General features: G+C 41.7%; 1 protein-coding gene across 2 annotated transcripts in view; it reads right to left on the bottom strand.

Annotated features, from left to right (window-relative positions):
* Pip (heparan sulfate 2-O-sulfotransferase pipe) overlaps nt 1–15,780 on the bottom strand; it is a 50,557-nt gene that overhangs the window by 8,033 nt on the left and 26,744 nt on the right. For both annotated transcript variants that reach the window (XM_078193961.1, XM_078193952.1), the window contains exon 3: nt 1,271–1,344. In XM_078193961.1, the coding sequence (XP_078050087.1) occupies nt 1,271–1,344 (74 nt within the window). The remainder of the gene's footprint in view (nt 1–1,270; nt 1,345–15,780) is intronic.

Raw genomic sequence — 15,780 nt, 5'->3', positions numbered from 1 at the left:
AGAAACTTCATAAACGTTGCGAATACATGAAAGTCGAACATACAAGTCAAGATGAATTAAGCAACTGATGGGAGCCGTGTTAACGATTCTTCGTACATCGTTGATGCCAGAACTAAATTAAAGTCTCTGTTCGGAAATGGAAAATTTCAAATCTTTTGCAGAAATAAAAGGAAATCCACTTCTTCGCTATGAAAATATTATACATATTTCCAATATACTATATTTTTTAATCGATACATAATAATAATAATAATATTTAATTGATATCATACGGTGCACTTTACCTTCTTAACTTACTTCGTTACTGACAATTGCTCGTAACGTTCAAAAATTGTTCCGCATGCCTATAAAACTCTCCTTTATTTGTTACGAGTATAAACAATTGAAACTAGAATTCCACGGACGTGTAATGCGCGGATTGTATACGCAGCCCCGACGACTCTCGGAAATAGCGAAACAGATGCTGCGTGCCTTGATAAGATACTTGGGCCCCATGGTCCCATAGTTCCATAGTCCCATGGTCCCCATAGTATCCGTGGAATACGTGGCAAGGCTCGCCGGAGAAAATGTCGGTCGGTCAGTCAAACGGACAGATGCTTGCGCTCGGTGCTTCAAGGTTCGGGAAGCGTTTGTTTGTTCTCCAGCAAACACGGCCCAGGCAACCAGGAATGGCCTCGATTTTCTTGGGAACGCTCTGCGCATGAGCCCGGTATCAAGATCGGGAACTTATATATGTATACACGGTAACTCGATCTAAAACTTGTACCGCAGATCTCCAGACCCGATTACACTCGCGGCCCGAAGCTTTCGGCATTTTTGCAACCCGCCCGGTCGCGTTTTACCGACGTTCGATATAACCCTTATCTGGTCAACCAAACTTTTTATAGTTGTTCAGCAACCGGACTACTTTATACGTAAAGTTTAACCATGTGTGCCGATGTTTCTCGATGCACAATTCTCTTCGAAATTCATCACTTTTTCTTTCTGTATAAAATGAATTCTTACGTTATGACGCATCTTTTCTTTTATCGAAACATGCTATACTCGTGAGAATAGTCCAGATAAAAGATAGAGAAAAAACTCGGAAATATCGTCGCTGTTGTACGAAACCGTAGTTACATATTCTAATAGTTATAGTAATTTGTTATAAAAAGTCGCTCGCAAACGGGAAATGAAGTGTACATTTTCGATTCGCTTTTCATGTAAATGAAACAATGAGAAGCTATCGCATCGAGATAAGACAGCGATATGTTGACAGTGATATGCGTACCTTCACTGCGAATAGACGATGTCCGTTTGGATAATGGACAGTTCCACTTGGACTAGAATCTGTTTGGAGTGCTTCTGAAACAGGAAAAACGAAATTGCAATTAGCATCGTAGTGACTAGTGGTGGTAATGATAAATGTAATTATTGATATAGCATAGTTCGAAGTAGAGTCCTTGTTTCAATTATAAAAAAAATACTTTTAATACAGAAGGTGAGATGTTCAGATTTTCAAGTCAGCTGTCCGAGGTATAAAAATCTCTGATTCCTCAGCGTTTAATGGATGCGCATATCACGAAGAAGTGTGTGTATTTTCCTTAAGAGGAGAAAGGCATTCGAGTAAATTACGAGACGATTCAAATTCTTCCTGGTGAACGTCGTTTAATTTAAAAATTCAGCGCAGGTGCTCGCAATTAGTACTTTCTACATCGATCTCCGATGCTCTCATAATTCTACTAAATGGTAGAAATGATAGTTGTTGCACTTTGCCGAGCATCCCATAACTTAGTTTACGAAACCAGCGCTTTTCGTTCGCGCAAATCTGTTCCTTCTGAGAAAATGCAAAAAGTGATGTAATGCAATCCAAGACCAAAGACAATTATCATCTTACATATGACAAAATATTGGTTTGATTTACCATTTTCATAAGCGATATATAATATAATATAATATAATTCGCGCGAAGATCTAAGCCGAAATAGAGCCGGTGTCAGAGAAAAGTTTACGATTAAATGACCGGTCGGTAAAGTGTTCAAGTATCATAAATATATAGGTATGCACGATTCGTACTAAAATTTCTTTTTAGTGATCTATAAATCTACAAATGCAATTACCTCTTAAACCGGTTACGATATAAATCAAAATAAAATTACTCGGATCCCATCGTCGAGCAGACGATGTACTCTCGGAGATCCATAAAATACAACACGCATTATGTCGGGGTTATGAAAAATATGTGAAATCCGCGATATTCACGTGCCCCGACGCGAGAGAAAGTGTTAATCTTCAATCGACGGTGGTCGCGGACGTAATGAAGGAGAAAGCAGATCGGTAGGGATTCACCTCGTGATCGCGTAAAATGAAAAAAAAGAAAGAGTACCGGCCAAGCCTCTAATTAAATCATAAAACACTCTCCGTGTATTCCCTCGCGATGGTCAGAGGGCATCCGTCGATATTCCGAGTTTCGTGCAACTCGAAACCCGCCTAATTACAAGTTCGTAAGAGGCGATCTGCTCGTTACGAGGAGCCGGGTTTCGAGCGCGCAGGACCGTCTCGATCTTGATAAGTTGTCGATGCGATCGGTTATCTCGTGCCGTTGCTATAATAAGACACCCCGTGACCCTCGAAGCAACGTTAGGCAGCCGTTGTTACAACAACGTTGCGATAATTAACGGAATTGAATTAACCGTTCGATGAAATCGTTGGAAGAACGCCAGTCTTCTAGTCCGGGGGGCCCCTGTGCCATGGCTGCCCGCGAATATGGAACATTAGGGAAACGTGTCTCGGGCATCGTTTCTATCGGATCGAGTCGACAGAACCGATTAGCAACGCGCAATTTTCAACAGCGATTGTCTGGTACACCTGTTAGACAATTGAAACTCGATACAATATTGTGGAAGCCTCGTAACGATCGTTTGTAATCGAGCCACACTTTCGTGGAATCATCGCTGAGACTCCTTTCATATTTATGTGGGCATTGTGCTTCTGGTTTTCTAGATGGAACGGTACACTTGCGCTCCGCGAGGGAACTGTATCGAGTGGACGAATTCATTTGATGCACTTCTTTAACTTCAATTTAAATTTCTTTATTCTATTTGCAAACTCCTCGTTTCTCTTGAAACCTAATCACGAAACTTTGGTACATACACAAAGATCCTTGCGTCGAAATGATAGAATTTTAACAAGTAATTGTGCTAACAATCGTTTAGATAAATAATAGAGAAAGTATTGAAAGCGCATGGAAATTATTCATACGTGTTCATAGTTTTGTTCATTAACGTTGCATTCCTAGTTTGGGGGAATACCATAAAAAGCTAATGAGATCTAGATGGTGGTATCGTTTATACGATAGCATTACCTAACATGAGTTCACCGCTTGCAGGGCGCGCAGGCAAGCGACGCGGGATCGATGCACACAAGTCTCCCTGTTTAGGGATAAGCTTAGGCTAACGGCACTAGTTGCTGGCAGCTGTGTGTGACCCGAGTCCACATAGCTTTATAATGCGTCGATTGCTATTGAGAAACAAAATAAATTCTCAACTATTCGTTTTATTGTTCCGCTTTTCTCTGGGTTCTGAATCTGACTCGAGGGATTATTGAAATAAACATTATAATAAAAATCGCATGAAATATAAGAATTTATTATAAATATAAGAATAAATTAAGAATTGATCACTATAAATTACCAGAATATAAAAGATAGTATTTAATCGAATACTCGTTACGACCGAGCAAATATTTATTAATTGAAAAGTTTATTTCCAGCGCGCCACCATTTTGGCGAATCACAATGGTTTAATCGTTTCACGCATGTTGCGAGAATAATGCGTAAACGCGCATTAATCGTGCGTCGATACAGAGAAACAATAGAAGACAAAATTCTCAGGATACCGTTGGCGCGCGAAAGATTATTGTATCGAGACGCGTGCGAATATTTAATTAAAATTAAGCCAGGCCAAGCGGATAGACGGTGGCTGACCCCTAGCTTCGATCGTCGCGGCGGAATGGTTCGACCTTAATCGTGACGGGAAGTTTCGTGACCGATACAGATACGGATTCAGCTTAGAGATACGTTCCGTAGCATGTTTGCCAGAACGATGCACGGCGTGGGCGTCCACGGTTCATTCGCGTCATTCATGACTGTGGAACACGAACCATCGAGGCTGTAAAAATCCATCGTACACAGAGCCGATCGTTGATTATTCATCATCACGATCGGAATAACGTTGCGCGTAATCGAATCTGCGGAACCTTTCCCGCGATACACTTACCTCGAAGGTCGACGACGCTCGCGCTCTTTTAACGGGGGACGTGCAATGATCGGAAAAAATGATTCATGGAAATAATGACGAGCAAGCGTTCCTTGGGTTCCAAGTACCCGATGATGCATTGGCAAATAAGGAAAAAAAGAACATTGCATTACATAATTCATTATAATATTTATTACCACGTGCATATCGATTAGCGAAATAAAAATTGTCTGCCTCGATTTTCCTTCCTTGCATAATTTCCAAAAGTCGGAATTAATAGATCAATATTCGCGATTGCTTTATTTCGATCTTTTCACTGTTTCGAACTATGTTTCATCGATCAATTGTTGTCATAGCTGCATAAGATCCGTCGATTACGTCGCGCGCATCGATTATAGGATTACGTACGTATCGGTCGGTAAAAGTTCCACGGAACGATTGCGCGGAAATTGGTAACACGGAACGAAAAAGTGACAAGCGGGAGGAAAGAGTCGCAACGAGTCGTCAATTGAAAGGAACGAATTGCAAACAACAGAAACGCCAAAGTGGAGGCCACCGACTTCCGTATTGTTCTCGTTCAATGCTAATCAGGCGTGGCCGGACGAGCGACAAACATGCAAAGCGCGCAGAAGGGATTTCCATAACGGCGACGGAAGTTGTATTTACGCGGCTCGCGAATTCAAAATGGCAGAAATCGAAAAAAAAGGCAAAGGGATTCATTGTTCCGGTTGAGAGGGAGAACGGGGGGAACGACGAGTGATCGAGCAACAGTACGAGCGCCGAGGAACGAGGAGAAAATCGTTAGGCCGTTGACAATAGCCGTCTATGCGATAATTACGTTTCCCCCTATCTCATGCATCGATTATCGATGACGAATTTTTGTTGCAGTATCAAATCGTTTAAAGCGATCAAACGAGAACATCGCCTTTCTTAAAATCGTGGCATTGCGCGTGCCGGCAACAACAGTTTGACTCGACCCTTTTCAACAAAATTGGCGAACGATTCCACTGTGTTAAGAGTGGGAGTGTGTTGGAACCAATGGGAACTGGAGTGGTATCCTGTATGCGTAACAGGTAAGGCGTGAAAGTTGTGTTACGCAACTTTCCAAAATCGCCCGGTGCGCTTTCACTGGGAAGACAACGTTCGATGGTGTCGGGAACCCTTATTATGTTCGAGGACAATGAAAATCTCATTTGAATCTCGAGGAATCGAACTTGTTACCGATTATAGTTGACGATTCTAGAGTACCAGCTATAGCAATTTTTATTCCAATATTTCGGAAGACGTGGTAATTCGGTAATATTTTTTATTTCACTTAATTCATTTTTACAGGATCAGCCGAATTTTGTTAACTGTAAAAATTATTATTATTATTATTATTATTCTTTATTAACGGGCCAGTAAGACCCTTTTGTGTTACATAGGGGTTGTATATATACATAGTCCGGAATACATTCGAATAATATAAATTATAAATCATAATACAAGAGTGTGTCATGAATTAATTGCAGAGGGTGTGTTTTAATGGCTAGAGTTGCTGCCTTTGTAAATTGGCTCAATGAATTGCCAAAGAAATCGATTTTTGGACTAAGTTTATTTGCTGTTCGCAATGCTCTCGTTATACAATTCTAAGATCCTAAATTGCTTTTAAAGTGACCTACGTGAAATAATTCTTTTGACCGTATTGCTTTAGCAGGAACCTTTAGTTTCATTACTTCTAGAATGACAAAAATGACAAGTGGTTGGAAGAAATTCCTATAAGAATCTAAATCGAAATCTCTTTGCTTCACGATTCACGTTCGAAGCAGAAAATTTGTCCCGAAGAGACGAAATCAAGGCGGTGAAACGCCTCGAGTCGTCTCGCCGTCGGAGCGCGCGCGCGAATCGATGTCAAGCGGCCGAAAGGTAAGCGCGCGCGGATGGGAAAGAAGTGCAGAACGGTTGGTTCGATCGGCAGACACGATCCTGAGCATATAAGACCGGATTGACGACCTCTTACTCCTGTTTCGGCTCGAGCCGGCAAAGAAGAGACCCGGTGACCCAGAACTTGGGAAAGCGAACCGCTCGAAGGAACGCGGTTGTTGTAACGCGTAGCCCACTCCTCTCGGGACGATCTTGCGCTCTAATTGCTCGTAACGCCTTGCAGAACTGCAGAAACTTTCATCTCCGCACGGTGGAGCTCTATAGAGAAGCGATTGCCTCGAGCGGTCACACTCTGTCGGTAGGCGGTCATCGTTTCCTGCTTTCCTTCTGATCGCCCGGCGAATCGAACGATTCGCGCGAGATTCAGCCACGGTTCGTCCCCTTTTCTTCTTTTTAATTTTTTAACTCTTAGCTGGCCAGATTTACATTCTTTTGGTATTTTTTATACGCGTATGCAGGCCTTGAGAAGTAAATTTATTCAAAAAGCTTTGAGCAACCGTGTCTGAAAACCTGTTTATATCGCTTGTTATTATACAATCGACGTATCCAGCTGCCCGTATAAGGTAGATCGTAGTCTCCGGAATTGTGAGTCATTTTTTATAATAGAGTTGAATGATATATTTATTTTCTTTTTTTAGCGATAATTGCTAGAGGTATGCGAGACGCGGGAATATTTCTTACGATCGATCGGGATCCCGAAACTTATGGGATTCCCGAGAGAGTCGGGATTCCCCCGAGAATATTCGAGATTCCCGAGAGGACTCGATTCTCAATAATGTTCGAGATTTTCATTCGTCTACCGGTGGTAATATTGTTACACCCAAACGAGCAGAGTTAATTTCGGAAAACTTGGTAAAATTGCCTTTCGATCTGTGATAATATCAAATAATAAACATCATTAAGAATACCGATTTTTTTCGAGTCCCAAGATTTTTATCGATTCTTCAGTTTCGATGAAAGACGCCTCACAACATTAAAATTCAAAAAAACAGGTTTGTAATGTTGGAGGACACAGTTCTTCCTCTAATTTACGTACATATATATGATAATTATTTTTTTTTTCACATCACTCACCGTTATTTAAAGCGTGTATGTACGTTGTCGATTGACATTCAAGAATCAAATCGTTAAATTACGTTTCGGGCATGCTTTTTATTTTCAGTTATTTGGAATATCGTTTCCTGTTATCGGAGAGAAACATGATGAATTTCGGAAAAATTTATACGTTGATAAAGATTGCTACAGAGTTCAAATTTGCAAATGACGTTAGGTTGGGTATCCGGGTACCCCGGTTGCCAAACAACCGTAAAAACTTTAGTTTCCTAGATAAGGGTTAAATCGGTTGACTATCAGCGTGTAATGTCTACTCGCAGCTTGTGATTAACTGACATAGTTATCTGTGATGTATACTTGTCGTCTATGATTGTTACTTGTTACAGGTAAGCATCCGATGGATGTTAAACTACATCCGCAAACTATAGTACCATGTCGATCGTAAAAGGAATAACAAAAATTGTATTTCTCTGCGACCTCCAAGGAATAAATTCTTTTTTAGTATAATAGTAAATTTGACAATTTAAATTTCTCAATACATTTCTGTATATAATATAGAAACAATAGTTTCATAAAAAAAATAAAAATTGTGAATGTGTGAAAAAATAAATAATTTCCATCAGCGAGACGTCTCTCTAGCAACGACTTTTATTTATTCGATTGTTTCGGTCTTTGCAATTCATAGGATCCAGAGGAAAGTAATAGTATCCGGATCGGTCAGCGTAATGTTCGCGACGAGTTTATGATCGCGATCTGACCCTTGGTGAACGAATAACGGTGAAAAGGTTCGAACAGGCATCTATCGTAGGTGTTCGTAGTTTTGCGAATGCTGTTGAAACATAAATATAATAGCATTCACTATAGCGCATCATGAAAAATAATGCATAATTCAATTAATTGAAGAAGAATGTCTCCTATCTTAAAAAATCTACTTACTTTTCAGAATTACATAATACCTTTACAATAAAATTATCAAGAATATACTGTAGAACAAAATGCAGATTACATGTTTTCAAAGTAAATAATAATTAATATCGAAGGATGTGATATTCGTGATTTATCAACTGAATAACCATTTAAAAACTTACTTGGCTCTACTTGTAATATGAATTACGGCAAATACGTAAATATTATTACATTTCATCGAACCAATTGCGTCCGCGATTATGCATAAATTATAAATATTAGCTGTGGAGCAGGTTGTGCTGCAAAAATCATTTCACGAACACGTTCAACTAGTCGTATCTCCACTCGCGTTCGTTATTCCATTTATGCTTGTCCCAAATACCGTCGACTTTGTTTTAATCTACTATTTTAATGCAAAACCACATTCATCCGTAAGTCTCGCCCACGTTTATATTTTGCTTGCATGTTTCTTCATCGAGTAACTGTACGCAGATAAAACGGTCGCGTTATAACGCGTTTAAAAATGTGTTACGAGGCTCGAGAAACTCCACCTAAGAAAATTCAGCATCGACGTGGCACAGAATGATTGAAAGTTGCACGGATGCGTGTCTCGGGACATTCTCCGTCGGATACCGCCGCATTTCGAGACGATCTTACCGATGATGCCTCTCGATCACGACCTACATATCCGACGCGTATATAATGTATATATCTTGCGAAAGTTGTTCAACAACTCTTTCGAATTTCTTTTTTCCGTTCGAACTTCCTCGTTTGCGTGCGCGGCCGGTTCTTCCCAGCCACCCATAATCCATAATTCAGGCGATTTCCTGGTCGGTCGCATACATTTTCCATTAAAACCGCTTGCGCGTCTGTCGAGCGATTCATCGACGCGCACTCGGCGACTCTCTTCCGATTTTTATTATATTTAAACGATACCTCTGTATATGCGCATGTGTAATAATAACAAGAATTTTTTAAATACCTTTCAGGAAAAAAGTAGCGTGCATCGCGATTTATGGAAACGATGAAAAGGGATTATAGAAAACGTTCTTTGTTACGTAATTACTTAATCGCATCGATAATAGAAAAGGAATAATTGTTGAAACTAGTACGAGCAATGATTTCATAGAAACGTGGGCATTATGGTTTTAAAAGAACTGCCAAAAGGAATAAAATCAAACGACTGTTTATTACTAATTCATGCGATGTTTGTAGCAGAGTTATTAAACAATATTGATACAAGTGAAACGTGATGTAACGTATTACATTGACGTGCGAAATCGTTATGTGGCTGGTACGATAACTCCATATACGTCGGCTCTATTATATTACAATACTTTCGCTGTCACCATGGACGTCCCAATTTCTTCGTTGAAGATTATAGCGAGATGTCGACAATTTCATGTTTGCATTTAGACTTAACGTCATGCAATACATTTTCTCCTCGCAGCGGCTTGCTCCCGATGACGTTCACCGGCTTGTTATTTATAGTTTCATGCTCGAACGCTTAATGACAAAACGCACCGCTCGCGTCAAGCTCGCTACGCCAGCTACGAGTGTTCTATTAAATCCAACGTTTAACTATGAAAAAAATAATATTCTTATAAATTTCTCCAAAGCATCGCAAGCAATCTGAATTTACGTCATAACTATATCTCGTTATGAAATGAAATCAGAAACATTGGTTACGATACCGGAGACTCTCTTCTCCCGTATCCAACGCACGTCTAGAAGTCGTCGCGATCGACAAAGTCGGCCGATTCAAGTCCTCAGATTCGAAGCAATCAAACCGATCGAGCGACCATTTAAACGTCTCGCCAATAATTATCCGAGCCCTTAACGACCCTTCGCATACCTGCCCGTGTAACAATAAACAAACGAGCCAACCACCTTGTCAGCCGGATAAAATTGCGTTCGCCGGAAACCCGGTTCTCTGTCTCGATTAGAGACGAATCGAAGGGAATCGAGGGGAATCGAGGAGCAGACAAAAAGATCGTTTCGACTAAGAAATCATTCAACGCCGGTACAATTAGCAAGAATTTACGATCGCGTCGGTGTTTCCTGCACGCGGGAGGGGGCGCGAGAGCGCGGAAGGTCTCGGTGGTCTTTTCGATGAGGACGCCACGACGGACAAGCGTGAAACGCTCGCGCGATATTAGGCGGCCGATCGCGAATCTACCAACAGCGGCTCGTTAACCGCGCCAAGTTTAATGACTGTAATTTACATCGGACGCGGGCACACAGCTACGCGTAATAGGTCCGGCCTGTTTCGTTTCCGCGTTCGTTCGTACATTGTCGGACAATGTACGACGCGGCTCGTTAGCGGCTCGCCCGCTAATTGTATCGAACCCCATTGTTTGAGTATCCGTAACGAACACTACACTCGATCGCGCCAGCTCGGCTTCCACGAAGGAATTTCCGGACGGGAAGAAGGCCTCGGAGCCTGGGAAAATACGCAGCCATCGATCGACGTCTTCGAACCGAAACTGGAGCAGATAGCAGTGGTCTGCGATCATCTCGACCGACCGTGGAGCTCGTTCGGCTCCGCTGGCGACCGACGCGCGGCCGTGCCATGTTGCAGAGTAAAAAGTTTCCCGAAGCAAAGTATCGCAGGACCACTCTTAAAAGGAGACCCGAACTTATTGTTAACCCTTCGCGGACGCGTGGCGACTCTGAGGCGCCTTTAAAAATTATCTTGCCACGTTTCAAAATAATCTTTATCAAATTTACTAATATTTAAAAAATTTTATAATGTATAAAATGCTCCAGGTTATAAAAAATGAAAATACTATAAGTCTGGAAAAATATTTTGGATTTCCAGTGAAAATGGCTCGGACAGCAAAGGGTTAAATGTCCCGAATGTGTCGCGTCGACGTTTCGTCGCGTATTAATATGCGATGGTTTTCAATTCGATGGTTTCAAATAGAATTGACTTTTTAAAGCTGCGGTGCCGTCGCATTAGACTATCTTTAAATGGCGAGCGAATTTATCCAGTTTACAGAACTTGTTCCCGAAGTGTCGTGCGTGGAACGAGTCATACATACAACGAGTCCATACATGACGTACGGGTACTTCTTCGGCGGTTGTTCAAACGTTTACAAGATTCCGCAGATGATGGCGCAACCGTAAAAGGCACAAAGGGTTCGTACGTTCAAGCTCTCCTAGAGAAAAAAAAAGACACCTTAAGGCAAAGTTTACGAGCGGCAAGACCGCGAAAAATTCCGGATCCCCTGAGCCAGTTTCATGGAACACCTTGAGCAACACCTTAAAAATCATTGTTACCGTATATCGGCGATCATTCTGTAGAAACAAAAGCTGCTCTCTGCATTTTTTAATCGACGCTTAGTTTACTGCACTAATTGTTTTTCTTTTCGTCAAGCAAGTAGATAAGTGGGAATTAGTTGTGGCGATTCATGTAATGTTAGGTGAATATTGATAGATGGATTGAAAACATGTTATTTTTCTAATTAAAAAACAGATAGAACTTCTGGTAGACATAATATAATTTTCAGTTTTTTAATTAAAAGGACTGATAGAAAAAAGAGCAATTTGCAGAAGGATCTGCAATCTACTTACAAAAATAAACGATATGTCAATAGACCGATCGTTCCCGAGAGGAACCGCAGAACACATATAATAAATGGACAGTAATTTGCTCGTATCTGCGCGCCGGTTATAAATTCATTTTGCACAAAGCACGCGCATCATGTCGATACCCCGATCTAAACATCGTTCATCAACCTCGAATACTGTTACGCGGATGTTATGCATCAGATTGAATTTGGTCTGGGCCTGGTGGTAGGCGGGCACTGCTGGCACCGCGTACCCGAAGAATGATTATGACGGGGGATCAATGCGAAAAATGTCCGTGGCCGTAGATGATCGCCCGCTCCCATTTAATGCGGTGAACGACCCGTGTCCGACATATTCGCGGAATCGGAGTGGAACATCGACGGAAACGAACCGGCGAACCCGTTCGAACATTTGTTTTCGAAACTGTTACAGATAACCGACGCGCCTCCGTACAAGGCTGATGATAATTACGAGGCCAGAGAAGAGCTCGCCGAAAGTCCTGTCGACCAGAACACTATCCTGGATCCCAACAGTTTCATACCTATCGACCGGCTTACTTTTCCAACGGATCACGGAAATGACTCGTCTCCGCCGCTCAAATGGCAAATGTAATATATGTACATCGAATAAATAACTCATAAATGTATCCTTGCGATCGAAACAATTAGAAATTCACAAATTAGTTTTATTATATAATAGAATAGTAGTATTATTCGTACACGCCCGAATTCCAGTAATTTTTCAGTGATTTGCTAGACCACGAAAAAGAATTCAATTAGTATTGCAGCAGAGAGGGTATTCGCCGAGTTTCCTTGTTAGTCCGAAGGCACCGCAGGGTTATGGCAATGGGATTCTCGCGGTACGTGGCACGCGGCGCGATAAAGGGTCTGGGAAGCGAGGTTCGTGATGCCCTAGGAGGCAAATCGTGGCTAAAAAGGGACTAGGCAGATCCGGAGGTGCGCCGCGACCAGCGTCCTCGCGTGGTAGCAAAGGTTCGATCGCGCCTAGTGGTCGGACTCGTTTGGATTCTTTTCTTCTGGCGAACCGTCTGCCTGCGTATCCTGAAACGAGGCCGATCGACCATTAATTCTGATACCCTTTCCACGACGAGGCGACGCGCGGGACTGTTAACCGCTTCGCGCAGCGTATCGTTTTCATCTTCGCGCTTCCGTCCAGGAACGCGCGTTGCTCCAGGGGACCTTCTTCGATTTATGGCTTATGGTGTTCCCGATGGTGTTCGCGATGGTGTCCCCGATGGTGTAACCGCCGCGCCGTGTAGCTGACCCCCGGAGACTCCGTGAAAACGAGGCGATCGATACGTATACAGGGTGTTCGAACAGTTGCTCGGGGATTCGAGGCATTCGCGGGAGGTGATTTCAAGCAACATTTTCCTTCGCAACAATTTTCTCCCAGGCACCGTTAACGAATCATTAATGAAAAACGGTGGACCAATGAGAGGCGAGCTCGGGCTGACGCCGGCTGGCCGAGTCAACGGACGGGCGAAGCCTAGCACCGATTATTGGCTCAGTTGCGTTGTGCTAGCTGAGCTCGTCCCTTATTGGTCGCAGTGTTTCGTTAATAACTCGTAAAGAAAACTGCGGATCGAATTTTCGCAGAGGAAAAAGTTACTTTAAATGATGCCAGGAACCCACCGCCAAGGTTATCGCGTGGGCTAACCTCTATAGAATATAGAGAGCAGTGATGAATAATCGAAAGTATGAATACCGAAGTATTCGTATCATATTGTTCTATACTTGTATAAAAAGATGGTGCTCGAAATTCGTATTTATAACAGAAACTATTTATTTATTCATCGGAACTGATTCACACGCCTTCGAAACATTCTTCTCCTAGTCCTCGGAACATCTTCCAAAGCTCGAAGAAGGTATTACCACCAGCCGCTTCTCTGAATTCTCTTTTACGGCTTCAATCGACTTCAAACGCCTTCTCCGAACTAATAATTTCAGTTTAAGGTATAAAATAAAGTCACGCAGACCTGTAATACTCGCGCGTAATGGCCCTTCGTTGCTTGAACTGTTTTTAAGTAGAGTGAGAAACTCGTTTTACCAGTTTCCGAAGCAAATTGGACATTCGATATTGGAAAAACTTAATAAATATGTTGCGCAGTGTTTGATTTCATGAGACCATCGTCTGCCTTTCGCTTTAATCGTTTACTTTAATAACTAATAACACAATCGAGTGAAGCAGGAAACATCCGCGCAAGCCGCTAGAATGGCGGCTGAGTTAAGCGGCTGTAGTTAATTTTATAAATAATAAAGTTGTATATTGCAATATACATATAATATGCGTTGATATATAATTTCTATTTTATATTAGACTATATTTATAAAATTTAATTTAAAATAGAAATTATATACCAACGCATATTATATGTACATATATTGCAATATACATCTTTATTATAATGAAATGAATGACTGTATGATTTATATGACAACACAATTTTATGATACGTATCTTTCAGTATATCGGTGTTCACTTGTATGTATATAAATAACTTGGAAAATGCGAAAGTGGAAAGAAGTGTTGTCAAAAGCTTTCCGATGTTCTCCATCGCACGCGACGACCGCCGATACGTAAAAGTGTTTCCTGAACGTTCGCGAGACACAAGTGGAAAGCCTTTCTTCGGAACGCGTAAATTAAACGAGCTGACACGTCCTCTTCGCGATCGAACCATAACTCTGTCATCCAGCCGTGGGATAATTGCTCTTAGATTAAACAAAATTTACTGTCTGAAAATAACGCTTTCTCTTGGTTCGTTCACGAACCGTTCTAACACTACGATATCGTTTGCTTTTATAGCAAGTTTTAATACGCACGTATCGATTTTATTATAACGATTTAACGCACACCAAAAAATATGCAAAACCATGTCTTACTACCCTTTCTTTTCTTACAATTACTTCATATTATTGAGATTTAAACAAACTATTTTTATATATGTATATGCAACTTCTTGCATTCGCGCTTGCGTGTGAATAATGTTATAAAAAAATTAATGTTAAATAGTTAACGATCGAGATCCTTTTTACAGCGTATACGCATGCACAGACATAATTTTCTCAACGCGTGCTTGTACGATCGTTTAATTAAATCGAAAGCGTTCCGTTTAATAAGGCACTGGGTGAACCTGTACATTATCTCTTTGCTGATAATTCGATTAGTCGAAACCGACCCGTAAATTAGCCACTTCCTTAGAGACGTAGCTCATCAGCTTAATAACAGCCTCCGTGTGGCTCTGTGCAACTTTGTTTCAGTTACTTCCGGGTTCGCGTCTGCACGACGCCGGATGCAATCGTCTTTCGGCGCGCTCCAATGGCGAGTATCAGATTTCTCCTTGGACGGAATGCAAAATTTGATTACAGCTCCCCGATCCGATCCTTTCTAGAGACACGCCTTTCTCTCTTGTACTTCTCGAAAGGACTCGTTTGACCTTCGTCCGAGCTACGCGGAATTCCTATAGATGAATCCCTGTTATAAAAAGAAAATATTTTTCAGCGAACCGATTTTAGAACATGAAAATGGAAGAGTCTGAGAACAGGACGAATCGACGCCGCGCGTAGATCACAGCGAGATCTTATTTCCAGTTTCCAGCGATCCATGTACGGTTCGATTGAAACAGTGTTTTCTAGCTCGTTGTCGGTGTTATTAGGTTTCGATCTGGTTGCCTCATCCGAGCAGCCTCTTCCTGGATCGGCACCGTCCTTCAAGGATACTTCCTCGTTTCTGAAGCCTCCAGGAAAATCACCTGGACCCCCCTCCCACCTAATTAATCACCGCCACCGTGTTCGCGTTCGATACGTTTCAGCTAACGGCAAGAACGAACTGTAACGAGCCATTCAGGTATCGACGGATCGTCCGTAAACTCGTGAAACAAATATGTGCCAGTAAGACCGACTAACGAACGATTCGTCTATAATTGAGGAGAGATTGTGAGAAATAGGAAACCGTCGCCAGCGATGGGTCTTTTTCAGATTCAAAATCAAAGTTAAATATCGTTGCTTGAATATGCATATCGTTGCTGATATAAATTTTTATAACAAAAGCGATCGTAATCGAAATAACAGTG

Source organism: Augochlora pura, chromosome 2 (genome assembly GCF_028453695.1).
Source record: "Augochlora pura isolate Apur16 chromosome 2, APUR_v2.2.1, whole genome shotgun sequence".
Classification (NCBI taxonomy): Eukaryota; Metazoa; Arthropoda; class Insecta; order Hymenoptera; family Halictidae; genus Augochlora; species Augochlora pura.
This window is presented reverse-complemented; position numbering and strand designations above follow the sequence as displayed.